Raw genomic sequence first — 20,459 nt, 5'->3', positions numbered from 1 at the left:
GAAAAGACTAGGATATCATCAATAAAGACTACCACAAATTTGTCTAACTCTGGCATGAATACTGAATTCATGAGGTACATAAAATGCGCTAGGGCATTTGTCAATCCGAAGGACATCACCAAATATTCATACAACCCATATCTGGTTGAAAAGGCTGTCTTAGGTATGTCTTCGGGTTTTATTTTAATCTGATGATATCCTGACCGAAGGTCAATTTTAGAAAAGACCTTGGCTCCAGCTAACTGGTCGAACAACAAGTCAATCCGTGGCAACGGATACTTGTTCTTAATGGTTACCGCATTCAAAGGATGGTAATCCACACATAACCTCAATGTACCATCTTTATTTTTAACAAAAAGTGCTGGGCAGCCCCACGGCGAAGTACTAGGCTGAACAAAACCTTTATCTAGTAATTCTTGGAGTTGAACTTTTAATTCTGCTAACTCCTTAGGTGGCATTCGGTATGGTCTTCTGGAAATGGGGGCAGTGCCAGGTTCTAGCTCAATAGTAAACTCTACCGCTCTATCAGGCGGTAACCCAGGAAGATCTTCAGGAAATACGTCTACAAACTCATTAACCACAGGAATAGATTCTAGAGTCACTGCTCTAGTATTTTTAACCATCTGGTCTAGACAAGGACGAGCGGGTAATTGGAGTTTAAAAGGGTGTCCTCGGGTATCCCTTATACTAACGATTCGGTTATCCACATCAATTTCAACTTTATGTTCTTTCATCCAATTTACCCCCAAAATGATATCTATTCCTTGATCTTCCAAAATTAAAGATAAGCACCCACCTTATTTCCTTCTAAATTCAGAATCACATCGCGAGCTACTTGATTTGTATTTTGAGTAGCTCCAGTGGCTTGGATAGCATATTTGGTGTCTAAGGTGTGTACTTCTAGTTGGTGCTGCTTAACAAATTCTCTACTTATGAAAGTATGTGATGCACCCGAATCAAATAGAACCATGGCAGGGTAGTCATTTACAAGGAACGTACCTGCCAGAATAGGCTCGCCCTCTGGAATCTCTTCTACATTCATATAATGTGCTTGCCCAGTCTTGGTGTTCAGAAACTTGCGCCGAACAAATTTTTGTCCAACGCCTTGGCCAGAGGTTTGAGCTTTCATGTTCACATTTCCCCCAACCTTGGGAAAACGACAATCCCGGGCAAAGTGTCCCGGCTTCCCATAGTTAAAACTAACTTGCGTGTTCCCTAGGGAAGTAGGACTGCGAAACCCAGAAGGCGAAGCACTTACAGGGTGAGGAATATTTGTAGGATTTCTTACATTCCAGGGCTGAAGTGGTCTCTGTTGGAAAGAAGGTCGATATGCAGGTCGAGGAGGACCTCGATATACAACCTTCATTCTTTGAGGGGCATTCCCGAATGTCCCAAAGGAAGTATTATTTCTTTTCAAGGATTCTTCTTTCTTCAAGGCTTCATCTAGCATTTTCATCTTCTCCTCCGCGGTAATGGCCACGTTTACCGCAGAACTATAGTCGGCAAAGGTGCAGGTAGACAGCTTCTCCTGCATCCGTGCGTTGAGTCCCCGGAGGTAACAGTCCCTCTTCTTGGACTCCGTGTTAACGTGTTCTGGAGCATACTGAGCTAAGTGATCAAATTCATTTGTATATTCCAGAATACTACGACTCCCCTGCTGAAGCCTCAGAAACTGCTGCAGCTTCATTCGCAGAATCCCCTCCGGTACCAACTGCGTACGAAATGCTTCCTTAAACTTTTCCCAAGTGATCTCCCTTCCAACAGGTTGTCTTGCCAAGTAACTAGTCCACCAGGTTCCGGCAGGACCCTGGAGTTGGAGTCCGGCAAATTCGCCCTGAGCTCGAGGCCCGTCAAGCAACGCCTGCGCTGCATTGACAATGAAAGGCGTAGGGCTATAGGCGAGGAGATCACCAAACTCCTAGCGGTCGGTTTCATCAAGGAGGTGTACTATGGCGGAACCGTCCAACTTAAACTAGTTTAAATGCGCCTAATCGCTGTCAGAACAGCAATTATCCGAAACGCACTTAAAACAGCATAAGTCCGGTAGTCCATCGAGTGTCCCTAGGACTCCTCGAAGGATCCATGACATGTCTCATAGCCATACACCGGGATCGCTTCCACGATGGGAAAGCACCAACAAACATTACATTTTTACATACATACTGGGGTACGAATTATTACAGACCATAGTTTGAAGCAAACTTAATAGTGCAGGTTAGAGCGGTTCTAAGAGTTTAAAACATAAACTGGTCCAGGAGAAAGATACACATCTAAGTTTTTTTTCTAGGGTATTACGAGACTCTTAAAAAATACCCTAGTGCTTCGGGGCTTCTTCTTCGGCGGACACCTGTTGTGGCTCTGAAATAGCAACGAGGGAAAAACCCTGAGTACAGGGTACTCAGCAAGACTAACCCGACTAACCCATATAATACCTTTTTTGTTGGAACTGCATGAAAGTTGTTTAGTGTATTGGCTGACTCACATTTTTGCCAAAAGAGCTTACTAAAAGTGAAACCTTAACTTTGTCTTTTAATTCAATTGAGTTATCACGTAACCAGTCTAGATGATGAAAAAGAAATACTATTGCAAATAGTAGGAAATTAAGTCATACAACAAATTAATTTGGACAGACATTGCATTCATGAGATTACACTACGATGCTTAATAGTGATCAAGTGCATTCATAACCAAGAATTGCAGTGATCCGGATCAATTTACATCCTGCAAGAGAGCACCCTGATCACCAGCTATGTACGACTGTCCGGGTCATACATAACGACCTTTCGATTAGCATACCCAAAGATTGGGAATAAGACTACCCGAACCCAGGGACGCACCCCCACATGGGACCCCACATCTGGCCCGATCTCCATATGAGTTTCAGGATACGCTCCTGCCAATCTCCAGCACGTCAAGCACGGGTACGAAATATTCCCGATCAGAGAGTCTACTAACCTACCGGGCTTTGTTGGTCCCATACCCAGTAATCAACCAGGTGACATTCACTTGATCAAAGGTTAAGACAACGATCAGGCCTTAACCAACTTAATCTAGCAGATAGAATTAACATCTCTAGCTTCTGTCGGCTTCCCAAATTTCCAAGCTAACTTTCCATATCTAGCATGTATGACCCAACAATTTACCTTAAGGTTCGGTAACCAAGTTACTTTAAATATCTAAGCATTGCTAAGCATGGGTTAATTACTAATTATTGAACAAGTGGCAAAGATGTCCTTAAAACAAGGCAGGATCATGCACAAGAATAGGTTTCAATCAATTCCTAGACTTAATGCATTCATCTGAAAAATAACCAGTAATTGGACCCATGAAATAATACTTTCAAATAGATAGGTATAGATGCACCGGGGCTTGCCTTCATCTGTAAAAATGTTAGCGTTGTCCAACGGACTGGCTTCACAGGAGATCAATTCAACGATCTCCTCAAATTCCGAAGGTCCTTCAGATAATTCCAAGAATTTCCCTCCAGGTGCTTCGGTGTCTATGATATAGTACATGCAGGGGTTAGTGATGCAATTTTTGAATACAAGACTATACAACTTTCTTTCATGATAAAGTTGCAAGCCAACAAGTGACTACACAATTTATCATGATAAAGTTGCAAGCCAACACACAAAATACCCGAAAATATTAACCCACCATTTTTATTTCCTTTACTAATCCTACCTTAAGCCCTTTCTTTTATTTTAGAAAACATTATAAATATTTTCTAATCTCAAATCTAATTCCTATGGATTAGTAATAATTTGTGAATATGAAAACATTATTCCATATTTCATGCATTTAATAAAGGTTAAGTATTTATTTAAATACCTTAATGAAAAGGAATTAAACAAATACCTAAATTTTATTATTTTTTCTAAGGTATAAGAATTTTAATGCATAAAGGAAAATAAAAAAATCCTAACAAAATTGGTTTCACTAATTTTGGACACTCATAGAAATTTCTGTGATTTAAATAATGAAAAATGAATTTACACTAATTAACGAGAACGGGCGGGACTAGTTCCCCAACACGATTACAAATAAACTTAAAATTGTTCAGTCGGGGCTCACAGAAAAACTAACTACTTATATTCTATTGCTCCCCCTCGGTCGGGTCGGTTGGCAGCGCGGGTGGCAAGGACGAAGACTCCATAGCTGTAGTCGGGTCGACCCTCGGATCAGTCGCGGTCAGGTCAGCGCCCTGCTCCATCCCAGTCTCCACCGCTACAATAGGGCTGACGATGCTCTCCCAACTCGTGCGTGTGGCCACCCACACGTGATGGGCCTCCATTACCCACTGCGCGGTGATGTTTGCGGCGACAACCCGCGCGCACAAGGCCAAGTTCTGACCTAGCATCTGGATTCCCTCCGTGCTCCAACCGTCGGCATACCCTCTACAGACCGCATCGAAGTCCAGAGTGGGGTAGTGCGTCGCCACCAACATCAGCACCCCCGATGCCCCGTGGAACACACTGTCGGAGATGAGTGTCTGGACCATGTCTGGAATACTTGTGAGCAGAATGGTAGGTGTGCTGGTACTCAGGACCGACCCGAACACCTTGGTGACCACCACCTATGCCACGTCGCGAAGTTGGTTCAGCTTACCCTCGATGGTGGCGTGCTCCTCCAGGGACCGGGCCAACGCCTCCGCGTTTCGACTGACCGCCGCCTAGGTCATCCTCAACTCCGCCTCCAGGATTGCACAAGAGACCAATTCAGCAAAAGGTCAAAAGAAAATAGGTACGACCCCGGCTTGAACTCACGAGACAACGGGACTTACTCCTTCACAGCAACGACTGCGACGTGGCCCTCCTCCGACTGCTGCAGCTCTTGACGCAGAAGGGCAATGCTCTCACCCAGCTCTTGACTGACGCTCTCAAGGATAGCGAGCCCCTCATCCTACTGGTTCACCCTCTCCTACAGCCGAACAGCCTCCTGCTTGGCATGCGCTCGAGACGCTTGCTTTGTCCCCGACCTGCCGTGATGCCGCCGCATCTCACTCCTGCCGAACATGTTCTTCCTAGAGGAACTGGGATTTGCGAGCCGACAGCGCTGCCAAGTTCTGCAGGATAAGAGTGCGCGCGTTAAGGCGACCTCGCAACGCCAAGAAATAAGAAATGAAGCCAGGATCAGCCTAACTTGGTGGCACAGGGCAAGTCAATTGACACGACCTCGTGAGCAGCCTTAGACCTTGCCAGGATCTCCTCCAGCCTCTCCACGACATGGGCGAGGTCAGACTGCACCGGCAGTCCATTCCGCTCGAGCAGGCCTCAGAGCCCATCCTGTTCCTTGTCGCTGTAACATCCCTAGTTTTGGTAGACTTTTAAAAAGGCTAATTAGAGTGCTTAAGAATACAAATTTGCACTTAAGTTTTAAACTTGTCATTTGGTTGAATTACAATTGCACTCAACTCATGAAATGTTACCAAGGGGGCAAATTTGAACCAAACCAAGCCAAACAAAGGGCTAAGTATGAAAAACACTCAAACTAGGTTGGAAATGTGGCAAACATATCCAAAAATTCAAAAAGGCAAATTTGAATTAAAATTGCAAACACTTAAATGACCAAAAATGCCCTAAAAAGCACTAATTAGGGGGTAGTAGATAAATTCAAATTTCATATAACAACGTGACTTTTTTCCAATATAAAAGTTGTAGAAATTTTCAAAACAAACAACTTTTGTTATTTGAGTTTTTCCTGGTTTGAAGTGGAAAAGGTTGAAAATGGGGATAAAGTTCAGAGAATTTTCAAACTTAACTCAAATTCTAGCTAACTCTTTTGAACCGGCGTTCTGTCAAACTCTTCAAGCTTTTATCTCTTTGTCCAGCAAAGTTTTGGGTGTGAGGCCTTTGTATTTTTTTTTTGTTTAAACTTAGGAAAATAACTTTTGTTTTTGGGTTTTGCCAAGTTTGAATTCAAAAATGTGAGAAACTTCACCCAAAACCAGCACCAGCGCAGCCCTACACGCACGCCATGCGCGCCAATGCGCGGTGACCACGCACGGCGTGCTCACCGGCGCCACGCCGCGCCATCGCGTTCACGCAGGTGCGAATGCCAATGATGGCCACCAATGGGACAACACGGTCCGACCGCTCGCCCAACCCCCAGTGCGCACCATCTTTTCCTCTGGCCGCGCATCTTTCCCGACCAATGGCCGCACTGCGCCCACGCGCGTGCCCCCGCCACACTGCGCACGCCACCGCCACGTCGCCACGCCTCACCAGCTCCGCTGCTTTGTAGTGCCCGACAGCGACAAGACGTCTCGCGCGCCCCTCGCCCAGTCGTTGCACGCGACAAAGAGGATCCCAGCTTCACCGGATCATCACCCGCCAGTCATCAAAGCTTTCCCAAGTACGCTAGCACCATTGCCGGCCAACCACCGAGCCGCAAGCTCTACGCCAGTCACCGGCCACCCTGAAGTGCTCCCCCAGTCGCTAGCCAGCACCAGAGCGTCCTTAGCCTCACCCCTTCGCCCCCCCACCGGCTATAAAATGCTTCACTCCCTCCCCTCGTCGGCGCACACGCAAGCCTTCCCCACACCAGAGCCCCGTCGCGCACCTCGCCATGGAGTGTTGCCCTCCGACCATCCCCGCCGCCCGCTGAGCCCACCAGTGCACCACCCGCGAGGCCCTGCAGCCTTCAGAGCCTGCCTCCGGCCTTCTTCACCATCACCGGCGCCGGACGCCGCTCCCCACCGCCACGCTCGGAGCACCATCGTGGACCGCTGCCGTCGAGCCACCTCCGCCCGAGCTCCTTTCGGCAAAAACCCTCACAGTGAGCCCCTAAAATATGAAACCAACTTTGTTAGACTCTGGATTTTAAATAGTTTCACAGAAAAATAGTTTTGGACATGTCACTGTTGTAGATTTTCCTCTAGGATTTATTTTGTGTTTAAGCCTTTAAATACCCTATGAATCACATAAAAATGCTAAAAATGCAAATCCACCTTTGTTAGTTCACTTATGATGTGCTTGTTCTAGATATGAATTTTGTAGTACTAGACTAGATGATAAACATACTGATTTGAGTCACACATTGAAATGCTAGGTTTGATCTTGTCTTTTGCTTTATAAATGGAAGAAAATGTGAAACCACTTTTGTTGAGTTCCTGACACCAGTGCTTCCCTAGGAAAAATATTAATCTCTGTTTGAAACATGATGAAGCTTGCTTAAACTTTTCTGCAAAGCTAAATACAACTAATATATGGAAAATAGATAAATCATGGAAAATAGATGTCGGTGTCCTCCTCTATGCTATACACCGGTGGTTATAGATAGAAGATGGATTGTGAGGACTCTGACTCGGTGGGAACATCATCCTAGCCCAGGAGAGCTCCCGTCGATCAGCACTCGGTTCGGAATCGAATCGAGTAGACGACGACCAGGAATCGGAGTCGCCTGCTGCTACAAGGATCGGAGTCGGAGTATCCAGATGGATCGGTGATGTGTTCCTTTTCCGATCCGATCCGGTCCTCAATCACCGCCTCCGATCCGGCCTCCGCCGGCAGCCTATGTATAGTAGTGGTAAGCAAATCAAAGGGATACATTCGCAGATCGATCGATCGCATTGCTTTGCTTTCTGCTCCACTCCAGCGATAGACCCGTCCGACCGGGCGTCTTCAGTTCTTCTCTCCCCCGATCCTCGCCGATGGACATTGCGCAAGGCCAAGGTTACCCGCTGGAGATAATAATTATTACTGATGATAGTAGCCCGATGCCCACCGACGACGACATTCCCGCATGGGTGCATTGGCCGGAATTTTATCCCCGGAGGGCGAGCTCGGAAGCCCCCCGCAGCAGCAAGCGCGCTCGCGTCGCCGCCACCGAGGATGCCATCCTGGGCCTGCAGGAGGTGACGGGTCGCTCGGGGGACGAGTGCGCCGTCTGCCTGCAGGACTTCCGCGCCGAGGAGACGCTCAGGGCGATGCCCTGCTCCCACGCCTTCCACCAACACTGCATCTCCCAGTGGCTCCGCCGCAACGCCGTCTGCCCTCTCTGCCGCCACGAGCTGACCGCTACTCCCACGCCGGAGGAGAAAGAGGAGGACGGCGGCGGCGGCACTCCGACGCCCGAGGAGGACAGGGAGGAGGAGCGGGAGCGCGACGGGAGACCTTTCGCTATTTTTTCTGCCTTCTAGAGAAGACAGGAGAGGAGAGATGAATGTTGTATAATCGAAAGATCATCTTTCTGTTGAAAGCCTGAAATTCGTGCTTGTACGAGTATCATATTCTCTTCAATTAACATTCTTCTCCATGCTGGATCTTCTTGTTGCTAAAAATACATAACCATTTGATATATTTGTCATCCGATTGTAATGCTATACTGATCTGCAGTTTGCAATGCTAGCAAGTTCTGAACGGCAAATGTTTAGGATGCCAGATGCCGATGCCTTTTCCTTCTTTTATAATCAGAAAAGGGGCTCACTGGATCACAGGCGAAGTTGCAACTGTCTCCAGATTGCTGCAAGCACAAAAACTGGTTTCGTCCGGCACAAAACGCCAGGCACCCATGCCCGAGAATACAGACAGTTTCAAATCCAAACACTAAAACGAAGCCTCGCAGCTACCACCAACTGCCCGACCTCCCACGGGTAATACAGAGAAAATCAGACAAAATAGTAAAGAGAAACAACTATATGTTGCTTCAGATTTTGAGTGTTTTAGACTTGGCTCGTATCTCTCAAGTTAAATGCGGATGCTGCTTGCTCATCAGCCGCGATGGAGCCCTAGAGGACGGCAGTGGAGGCGGCGACGAGACGAAGGGGCTCTCTAAGTCAACTCATATCTAATTGTCCACATGATACCACATAGAATCCTAGGTGAACATTCTAGAATTTTTTTAAAATTCTTTCAGAAAAGCTAAACATCTAGCAATCAATTTGGCAATCGCATCATCATAGCCATTGGATCTATTATATTTTCAAAAAAATACCTACTCTGCCATTACGAAAGTAGCCTAACGTAACCCCCTAAATTTATATCTAAATATTTCCACCTCTACCATTATACAAAACAAACTAAATTAACATCCTAGTATTCACTTATGCCATTATAAAAATTAATTAAAATAACTCTATAAACTACATCTACATTGCCTACCACTAACATTATAACTAAAATCTTTACCTATTATTAAAACGACCAGCAATTTTCGTCCGTCGTGGTTATTTTTCAAAAAAGTCCCTCAACTTTCAAGGAATCAACCCGCAGTCCATATTCTAAAGAGAGGAATGACTCGGGTGGAAAAAGGAGGGAAGGGAGGGGGTTAAAGAGAAAAATGCTTCTCTTTCTCCAAAACAGAGAGGCGTAGGAGGGGATCGGGCGCGAGCGGCGGCTGGAGCGGGGCGCCCCGCCACTGCTCTTGCGCGCAGCCTCGGCGGCATTGCCGGCGCGTGCGCGGCGTCCAGGAAGAGGTCGCCGCCGCGGAGCTGTAAGCCGGCGAGCTCCCCGTCCGTCGTCGGTGATGCCGGCGCCGGTGATGCCGGCGCCGATGAAGATGCAGGGGCTGTAGAGGACGAAGGCGTCGATGCCGGATGCCGGAGTGGGGCGCCGCGACCTCCGCTCCACGGCCACGACGGCGCCGCCGTCGCTTCCAGGAGGTCCTCCGCCTCCATCTCCGGGAAGCCTGCGCGGCGGCGGGAAACCGAGGGGGTCCCGCACGAGGAAGCCGGCTGAAAAGCTGAAATGGCTGATTTGTTGTGAGAGGAAAACACTGTTCGGTGGCTGATAAGCTGGCTGAATAAGCAGCGAACAGGGCGATATTCTCTTCAATTAACATTCTTCTCCATGCTGGATCTTCTTGTTGCTAAAAATACATAACCATTTGATATATTTGTCATCCGATTGTAATGCTATACTGATCTGCAGTTTGCAATGCTAGCAAGTTCTGAACGACAAATGTTTAGGATGCCAGATGCCGATGCCTTTTCCTTCTTTTATAATCAGAAAAGGGGCTCACTGGATCACAGGCGAAGTTGCAACTGTCTCCAGATTGCTGCAGGCACAAAAACTGGTTTCGTCCGGCACAAAACGCCAGGCACCCATGCCTGAGAATACAGACAGTTTCAAATCCAAACACTAAAATGAAGCCTCGCAGCTACCACCAACTGCCCGACCTCCCACGGGTAATACAGAGAAAATCAGACAAAATAGTAAAGAGAAACAACCATATGTTGCTTCCGATTTTGAGTGTTTTAGACTTGGCTCGGATCTCTCAAGTTAAATGCGGATGCTACTTGCTCATCAGCCGCGATGGAGCCCTAGAGGACGGCAGTGGAGGCGGCGACGAGACGAAGGGGCTCCTGTGCAGCTTCTGCAAACTAAGTCAACTCATATCTAATTGTCCACGTGATACCACATAGAATCCTAGGTGAACATTTTATAAAAGTTTTTTAAAAATTCTTTCAGAAAAGCTAAACATCTAGCAATCAATTTGGCAATCACATCATCATAGCCATTGGATCTATTATATTTTCAAAAAAATACCTACTCTGCCATTACGAAAGCAGCCTGACGTAACCCCCTAAATTTATATCTAAATATTTCCACCTCTGCCATTATACAAAACAAACTAAATTAATATCCTAGTATTCACTTATGCCATTATAAAAATTAATTAAAATAACTCTATAAACTACATCTACATTGCCTACCACTAGCATTATAACTAAAATTAAAGTAAACCTTGAAATTTGTATCTAAATTACCCACATATGTAATTATTAAAAATAACATGAGGTAAGCTTAAACTTGAATTCAAATAACCCTTCATAAAAATATACCACAAGATACACCAATATATGATTCTAAATTGTCTATTTCTTACATTGATAGTATAGAAAATAATAATTAAGGTATATACGCGTGATGTGTGTCATTGTTTATAAATATACAGAGGAAATGATAAGAACATAGATTTTCATATTAAAAATATAGCTCAAATTTAGATCCATTAAACATATTCAAGCGCATATATGCAATGCAAAGTGGAAAAAAAATAAAGATTATAAATATGGATAAAGTATTATAGACTAATTACTAACTAATGTCTATCACAATTGGGTGAAGATACTAAATATATATCTATTTAAGTATTTTTGTTAGAATATTTAACAAATGGGAGAGATATCAAGCTAACATTTTTTATTGTTAGCAATGTACCCTCATTTTTTCAATTTAAGAATCCGCAATAATTCTCACGAGACACGCTAGGAAAAAAATAAACCTTCAAGATTCAAACAAAAATAAAAAATATCCATAAATCAATCCTATAGACTTTAATAATTACATCCATTAGCCTATTGAGTTTCCTAAAAAATAGACAACACGATCATTATTAAAATATTTTCAAGAAAACCCACTAAAATTATATCTAAATTATTAACCTTTGCAATTATAAAAAGAATCTAAAGTAACCCCGTAATATTCAACTAAATTATCCATACATGTCATTATAAAAATAATTTAAAATATTCTTCTAGATACACCAATATATGATTCTAAATTGTCTATTTCTTACATTGGTAGTATGGAAAATAATAATTAAGGTATATACGCGTGATGTGTGTCATTGTTTATATATATACAGAGGAAATGATAAGAACATAGATTTTCATATTAAAAATACTAGGAAATATGCCCGTGCGTTGCACGGGAGGAAAAAAACACTATACACCCTAATACACATGGCACAAAACTTGGGTTTTAAATTGATGGTGCTGTTTGTCAATTTTCAATTAGGTCTTTGCCAAATTGAATTACTAAATTATTGAATATAATTTTTTCTCCCCGCATGGTGCATGGTCATGTCCCATGTCAAGCGAGCCTTGCTGCTTCACGGTGGCCTGCGCATGCGCTGTTGAGTCGACACGCTCACCACACCGGGTGAATATTACCGAAGGACCCACCACCAGCGACGGGTGGAAGACATGGGTCGAGCAGCTGTAGCGCCTGCTCGATCCACTGCCCTTGGGAGTGTTTGTTTTCCATTCTAGCTGATTTCTGCCAAAATAATCGAGCAAACTCCACCAAAATGGTCAGACGACGTCAACTATATTTGTCAATTATTAGTAAATATATGCTATATGAATATGTAAAGGAGGTTTCCAACAAGAGAACTGCACGAGAATTATGATTTAAAAGGAAAATAATTGTACATTTTCTATTTTTATAAGACACATGACTGATGCCAGTCCAATGAGAGAGAGGCAAGTAGATAATCAAATGTTCACGCGGAATTAGGTGATCACTCATGTAAAACACAAAAATCAATCATATAATCCTAAAATTCACTAATCTTCATACTTGTGATACTATATTAATTGAGTTGTATTTCTATGTGACGCTATTAGTCTATTATATATAGAGAGAAAACAGAACCTGAAAGAAAAAAAAGACATTAGGCATAAACTCACCACATGTAGACGAAGGGCAAATTGCTTCTTACTTGCAAGATCTGTCGCTCAATCTCAACCTGCAACTCATTAAAGCTCTCCTTCTCCCTAATGTTTGCATCAACAACAGCCTTGCTTTTCAGAAGAGGCAGTTCAAAGGTGTTAATTTCCTGTAGGAAGGCTTTGTACAGTCTCTCGCAGTCACTTGTGTTATCTGCATCCTTCTCAATCTCAGTGGCAAAGGACATGAACTTCTTCTGAAGCTTCTTTAGTGGTGGTTCACCCCTGGTAGTAGTTGTCCTAGTCAGAAGCCTGTGCTTAATGATCGCATCGTCCTCCTGTGGTCCAAATGCAAAATGTGCAGACATTTATTCACCCCTTCCAGCAACCTTCCTCCCTTTGGCAAGCATTTCACAATGCGGGATCCAATAACTGAAACCAGCATATAGGTTGTTTTATTCACGAATCACGATATAACAAACTATATACAACTACAAATTTGAAAGCCTACATAGATACATGCATTACCCATAAAACTGACAATACAGCCTATACATGAATATTTGTTCTGCTAAGCTGTAGTATAAATGCAACAGAGGGAGGGGGAGAGTGTGAATCAAAGCAGAGCCTAATCAAAAGAAGCAGGGTCATCATAATTAACGGAATGGATCAAATGACTACTAACAGTAAAAGAGCAAGTTTCTACAGCAAACTGCCATATATAATCTAACAGTACAGGCTATTCACTGTATTTTTCTATTTGCCTATGCAAAATTTTCAGTAACAAAGAAATAACATTTTCTTAACAATTAAATTTTAGCACATCAGGCTCAGAAATGGTTAATTAAGGTGAGACAAATGTTATCCAAATACATAATGTGGAGAAGTTACATGGGTATGGATGCACACAACTCAGTCAGAAACAACGAAATATAAACTGTATAGCAAGAACTACTCGCTAAAGCTTCTGTCACTTCTTGTTGTTACGAGATTACCAGTGTCTACAGATCACACGATGGCACAACAACACAAGATGCAAAAACATTGAGCAGCCTAAAATTCTCCAAATATAAACTGTATAGCAAGAACTACTCGCTAAAGCTTCTGTCACTTCTTGTTGCTACGAGATTACCAGTGTCTACAGATCACACGATGGCACAACAGCACAAGATGCAAAAACATTGAGCAAACTAAAATTCACCATTATGACCAGCTCAAACAACACCAGATAAACAACCATAAAGGAGGAATCTCTGCTAAATAATGCAACTCGTCTAACAGAAGAATCACTGCAAAACAAGTACCTTGTACTTATACCACAGATAAACCAAGAAATGTATCACATTCAGTATCGCATAGAATTATCACATTCAGTGTCGATAATTTTTGCAGACCAAATCGAAGCTATTGGAAGAATCTAACTGGGTGGGATCCGAATGCAAATAGCTTATATTAGGGTTTGGGGTGCTCCGTTTCGCACAGCAGGAAAGGAAGTGAAGGGGAGGGCATACCTGGGGGGTGGTCATCGCCGGAAAAGGGCCCTGCGAAGACCGAATAGCACCGCCGCTCACCCAGTAGTCGCCGCCAGGAAAAGAAGACTAAGATAGGAGAGAGACTGAGAGAAGGGAACAGGGGAGAGAAAAAGAGATGAGGGGGGAAGAGTGAACCGTGAACGCACAGCTGTCGGTGTTTTAGACCGGCAACCCACCTAGGGGGTACCCTAGGTGGTCTTTTGTACGGTAAGGATCGTCGAGAATCAAGGAATCAATGGTGACGCAAGAAACACGATTTAAACAGGTTCGGGCCGCTAAATCACGTAATACCCTACGTCCTGTGTGTTGGTTTGTATTTGATGAACTGGAGCTTCTTTGAAGCTGTGAAGACTTGTTGTATGGGACTAGGTGCTTGAGTAGTCGCAGCAATTTCCACGGCTTTCGTGTCACATTCGTAGGATCGCCGTAGATCTCCTCGTAGCGTGAGTTCTCCCTTGGGGCCTGGCATTTTGAGTACCAGGTAAACATAATGTGTATGGCCATGAACTTGGCGAGTGCTGGCCGTCCGAGTATAGCATGGTAAGATGTCTCGAAGTCTGCGACTTCGAATCTGATATACTCGGTACGGTAATGTTCTTTAGTTCCGAAGGTGACTGGAAAGACAACTTGTCCTAGTGGTATAGCCGCGTTTCCAGGCACGATGCCGTAGAAAGGTGAATCCGTTGGAGTAAGCATTTCAGTAACGTCGAGGCACATCTTCCTCAATGTCTTGGTGAAAATAATGTTGAGGCCGCTTCCGCCATCGATGAGTACTTTGGTTAACTTTGAGCCTGCCACAACTGGATCTAGGACTAGTGGGAAACGGCCTGGTTCTAAGAATTTGGTCCATTGATCTTTTCTGCTGAAAGAAATTGGAACTTCTGACCATTTTAACAGTGTAGGATCCGTTGGTTTGATGGCCATGATCTCCCTGAGTACGAGTTTGTTCGCTCGCTTGGATGCAGTGCCTGGGATACCGCCGAAAATGACGTTGACAGTTTTTGAGGCTGTCTGGAAGTCGCCTTCGTCGTTTTCGTCATTGCGGGTTTTGTTCTTGCCCTTATCTCTTCTCTTGGTGCATTCTTCAGGCAGTGGTGGTGCGGGTAAGTCTTGCATGACTTGGCACATGCTGTAGCAGTCTATCGCCGAGTGCTTGCTAGTCGGGTGCCATAGGCACTGCTTTTTGAGTAGTTCAGTGAAAGTTGGCCCTTCATCGTTTCTGCGGGGTTCCTTTTTCCCGGAGTTGGTCATGGCGGCAACAGTGTTGTCGAGCTTCCTTTTGCGATTGTGATTACTCGAATAAGTGTTCCGATTGTCATTATGCCGAGTTCGGTCTGGGTCATTGTTGTGGTTGTTGTCACGTCCACGGTTACTGTGGGAGCCGAACCATTTTCGCTCTTTGTCTTCTTCATCCGCCCACTGTTGCACCATGACTTTGAGTTCTTTGACATCAGCTGGTCGTCAACGACCGAAGTCTTGGTATGTTCTTCAATCGTAGAGTCCATTCTGGAAGTACTCAATGACGTCTATTTTGGAGATGTCAACTATGGTAGCCTTCTTTTCGAAGAACCGTCGCAGATAGTCGCGTAGGGTCTCGCCTTCTTTTTGCTTAATTTGACTTAAGTTGCTCTTGTTGCCTGGTCTAGCCATGGAGCCGGCGAAGTTGTTGGTGAAAGCCTTTGTCAAGTCTGCCCAAGAGTCAATGGACTTGGGTTTGAGTGACTCAAGCCAGGTCAGTGGCGCAGATTCCATGCATATGGGGAAGTGGATAACTTTGGTGTCGTTATTGCCCCCGGCTGCTTGGACGGCTAGCGAGTAGCATCGTAGCCATTGAATTGGGTCTTGCTTGCCATCATACTTGGTGATTCCGGTTGGCTTGAACTTATCGGGTAATTTTGTTTTCATTACCCGGTTTGTGAAAGCAGGAAAATGGTTGTAGCTGTCAACTTCTCGTTCGCGCCGACTATTGAGAATTTCTCGCAGATCGCTGAAGTTGGACATTTCGTGGTTCTTCCGAGTAGGGAGGATGCTTTTAACCGAGTTGGTGCAGCTGACCTCACCAACATCCTTATGTCGAGCAGGGGCCTTATGCTTGCTTGGACCTTGGCTGTGTTGTCGAGGTTGGTTGACTGCATTGTCATTTCTTGGGGCGGTGTTATTGTCTGCGGCTCCCCTGCTACCTTCTTGATGAGCTGTGATGCGAGGAACAGATGGGATTGGTGATTCTTTGTCGAGTATCTTGTAAGCTTGCACCGCGAGTTGTGCGATCAGTCCGTTGCTGCGCTGCACGAGTTGAGCTGTGGCTGCGTTATCCTTATCCTGAGGCATCAATGTTGTTAAAAAGTTGATTGAGGCGATAGCCGCGAGTGGAGTATTGTGCTCCTGGGCCTGGACTGCGTTCAAAGCCCTTTCAAGATTTGTAATGGGAATGTTTGTAGCCATTGACTGTCGTTGCTCAGCTCGAGTAGCGTTGCGCGTCCTTCTTTGGTTGCGCTGCTTGGAGATTTCATCGTGAGGGGCGTCAGCTGTAGACTCATCTTCGGAGATGTTGTCGATTTGTGCTAATCGCCTAGGGGTTTTGTTCTAGCTGGTACCCAGGTTGTTATTCTGAGTAATAACAAGTATCTCTCTGTCCGGGTAGTAGCTTCCAGAGCTTGATGTTTGCAATTTCTGTGGAACTTTCCTCGCGGTTGGAAGTAAGCGGAACGCCTTCTTGATATGGGAGGTTGTCTATATGGCCGACAAGGCGCGAGTCATAGTCATGGTCAAGGAGAGACGGTCGTAGTCCCGGCCAATGGACGAATCTGCCTTGTGATGTTGAAGTTATTACCAATCCTTGGGCTAGACCAGATAATGGTATCTCTAGCAGATAGGATGAGTCGGAGTCGACGTCTTCATCATGCCCGAGTTTGAATCGGGTTCGAGTAAGAAAGCCTTGGTGAACTTTGGTTGCGTTGCGGAGTCCGTGCGGGAACCGCTCTGAAATCAAAACCGACTCGGGCACTGGCTGGAATCGACTAATCCGATGCGAGTCCGATTCCAACTTCTAGGGTCGGTTGAGCCCGACCCTTTGGAGCGTGAACTCCGCCTTGCCTAACCCCGAGCCTTGGGGTCGAGTGTGCCTGACCCTTGAGCAGAGGGTTGGAGTAGTCTGAGGCGAAGTTGAGTCCGACGCGTAGTCGAACTTGATTTCGTCAATTTTGAAATCTTGATTTTTTTCTAATCAGATTTTCTGGTTTCTTCACCTGAGCGTCGACGATCTGGCGCTGGAACAAACCCGAGCCGTCGGCGATGCAAAACCAGGATCCGAAAATGAAGGTGGCGCCAGCTTCGATGAAGAAAACGGGCCTGATGATGATCTTTGCCATTGAGTTCGCGCTGAGAAACTCGACGAGTGCCCCTACCTGGCGCGCCAACTGTCGGTGTTTTAGACCGGCAACCCGCCTAGGGGGTACCCTAGGTGGTCTTTTGTGCAGTAAGGATCGTCGAGAATCAAGGAATCAATGGTGACGCAACGAACACGATTTAAACAGGTTCGGGCCGCTAAATCGCGTAATACCCTACGTCCTGTGTGTTGGTTTGTATTTGATGAACTGGAGTTGTTCTTGTGTCCTTGAGGGGGGTCCCTGCCCGCCCTTATATACACGGGAGGGCAGGGTTACAAGTCTGAGTCCTAGTCGTGTACTATTATAGAGTTCTACTCGGTAATGGCTCGAGTAGTTTTCCATAAATATACTTGACTAGTCCGAGTAGGATACGCCCATCCTTGTTCTGATCTTGTCCGAGTACGTCCCTTAGTGGGCTGTCCAAGGCCTACTCGTGTACCTGGGGTGTATGCCCGACACCAGCAGGCACGCGCTTCACCGTGCGGGTGGCCGCGGTGCTGATGCCGGCGCCCGGCGAGGGGATGCCCTTGCAGAAGCGGTTGCCGCAGGAGAGGGCGCCCTTGTGGAGGCAGGAGTAGGTGTCGACGGCCATCGTCTAGCCCCGAAGCTCCTCCACCTTGATGGGCACCATGATCGACTTCAGCTGTGGAAGCAACCCCTGGATCCCCATTGCGCCGCCGCCGCCACCGCCTCCCCCTCCCTCAGTCCCTCCCCTTCGCCTCTCTCTCGCCCTCACCGCACCGACGCCGCTTGGTCAGTTGACTTCCTTGGACCTCGCCCTCGTCGCCGCCGAGTCGCCCCTTGCACTCGCCCTAGCCAGCGCCCTAGCCCTCGCCGTGCACAGGGGCAGCGCGGGGCAGCGGCAGGGCACCCCGCTTCGGCCGCCGCCTACGCCCAATCCCCTCCTGCGCCTCTCTGTTGTGGAGAAAGGGGAAGTCTTTTCTCCTTGACCCCCTCCCTTCCCTCTTTTTTCCACCCGAGCCCCCAATCTGTTAGCATTTGGACTGCGGGTTTATTACTGAAAAATTGAGGGGATTTTTCAAAAAATGACCATGGCGGTTGAAGGATTGAAAGAAACATCCTCTCTTTAATATTAGGTATAGATATAGATATAGATAGCTTAAATTTAGATCCATAAAACATATTCAATCGCATATATGCAATGCAAAGTGGAAAAAATAAAGATTATAAATGTGGATAAAGCATTATAGACTAATTACTAACTAATGTCTATCACAATCGGGTGAAGATACTAAATATATATCTATTTAAGTATTTTACTAGAATATTTAACAAATGAGAGATATCAAGCTAATATTTTTTATAGTTAGCTATGTACCCTCATTTTTTCAATTGAAGAATCCGCAATAATTCTCACGAGACACGCTAGGAAAAAAATAAACCTTCAAGATTCAAACAAAAATAAAAAATATCCATAAATCAATCCTATAGACTTTAATAATTACATCGATTAGCCTATTAAGTTTCCTAAAAAATAGACAACACGATCATTAAAAATATTTTCAAGAAAACCCACTAAAATTATATCTAAATTATCAACCTTTGCAATTATAAAAACAAATCTAAAGTAACCCCGTAATATTCAACTAAAGTATCCATTCATGTCATTATAAAAATAATTTAAAGTATTCTTCTAGATTTGTACTAAATTATCCCCGTGTGTCGTTATTAAAACTAACCTAAATTAACAACTAAATCTTAATCAAATTATATGCATATTTCATCATATAGAAATATCGAAAAGTAAATCAATATATGATTCTAAATTATCTATTTTTATCATTATTAGTATAGAAATACTATGTTAAGTTTACGCATGATGGGTGCCATCATATACACCCTTTATACATGTACAGGAGCAAGCAATGGAAAATATTGATTTTTATGTTAAACACAATATATGGAGTTGCAATGCAAAGTGAAAAGGTACTAACGTTGATGAAAATGTGTATAGAGTAATTACCAAATTAAAGACAATCACACTTGGATAAGAATAAGTACATATTTGTACGAGTATTGTGTTAGAATATTAAATAAATGAGTGAATCGTAGGTAGACAAATTTAATTATTAGAAAGGGATCTAATTTTTAAAAACTTTATAATACAACAGCTCTTAAATTATTGACCCGTGCTGGAGCACGGGTTGATGGACTAGTAACTTTAAACCGATTAGGCATCTAGCACAACCATTGCAGCGCATCAATATTCCTCCATGAATACTATTCAACATTTTCTTACACTTGATTCAGCAATCTATTAACTATATGTCAACATTTCAAATAGGCTAACTCAACATTGCACGGAGATCGGATATTTTTTTGGGCTCTTTTTTTTAAGTATCCCCCTCCCCCCACCTCACCCTGATTTTCCCACGTGCGATACATGCTTCAACATTTTCTTATAACTACTTTCAACAATCTGCGAATCCTAATTCAACATTTCTAATAGGCTAATTCAATGTTTCACGAGGGTCGGGTATTTATTTCCGATTAGCTTTTTCAAGGATGAGGTGTTTATTTTATGGTATGATTGCTCCCCCACCTTATCTTAGCCATCAATCTACTATAGCATAGATCTCAAATACTGGAAATCATGTAACAAAAAAAATTATGAAAGTTATATAGGTTTCAAGGGCAAAGCTTCCCGCCTGTGTGCGAAGTGGGCTTCATCTCATGTAGGAAGAGAAAATTAAAGGATCGAACTCAGTAATGATCAAACTCGAATGCTATATGTTTTTTTTCTAATAATAGATAGGACTTAATAATAGATAGGACTGAGTTGAATTGTGAATGAAATATGAGGATCATAATCCATTACCATCCTTAGCAGCTAGTCAATTTGAAAAAAAGAGTGCAATGTAATAGCTACTCCCTCTATTATAAATTCTAGGTCGTTTTGGTTTTTATATGTTCATAGATATTATTATGCATCTAGACATATACTATATTTAGCTGCATAAAAATATCTATGCACCTAGAATGTCAAAACGACCTACAATTTGGAATGGAGAGAGTAATGATTTAGCTCAGTTACCTAGCGCACCACACATACTGTGGTTTGGGGTCATGCACCTGGCGTGTGTCAAGGAAAATGATTGTACTGTCGGGGATAGATCCCAGTACCCG

General features: G+C 44.3%; 1 protein-coding gene across 1 annotated transcript; it reads right to left on the bottom strand.

Moving 5' to 3' along the window:
- Positions 1–12,411: 12,411 nt before the first annotated feature.
- LOC117855604 (THO complex subunit 7B-like) lies at positions 12,412–17,904 on the bottom strand. The gene is made up of 2 exons (XM_034737991.1): positions 17,752–17,904; positions 12,412–12,732 (listed from the first exon to the last, which is right to left on the bottom strand). The coding sequence occupies exons 1-2, from the start codon at positions 17,902–17,904 to the stop codon at positions 12,412–12,414; spliced, it is 474 nt and encodes a 157-aa protein (XP_034593882.1).
- Between the last annotated feature and the right edge of the window lie 2,555 nt (positions 17,905–20,459).

This window comes from Setaria viridis, chromosome 1 (genome assembly GCF_005286985.2).
Source record: "Setaria viridis chromosome 1, Setaria_viridis_v4.0, whole genome shotgun sequence".
Classification (NCBI taxonomy): domain Eukaryota; kingdom Viridiplantae; phylum Streptophyta; class Magnoliopsida; order Poales; family Poaceae; genus Setaria; species Setaria viridis.
This window is presented reverse-complemented; position numbering and strand designations above follow the sequence as displayed.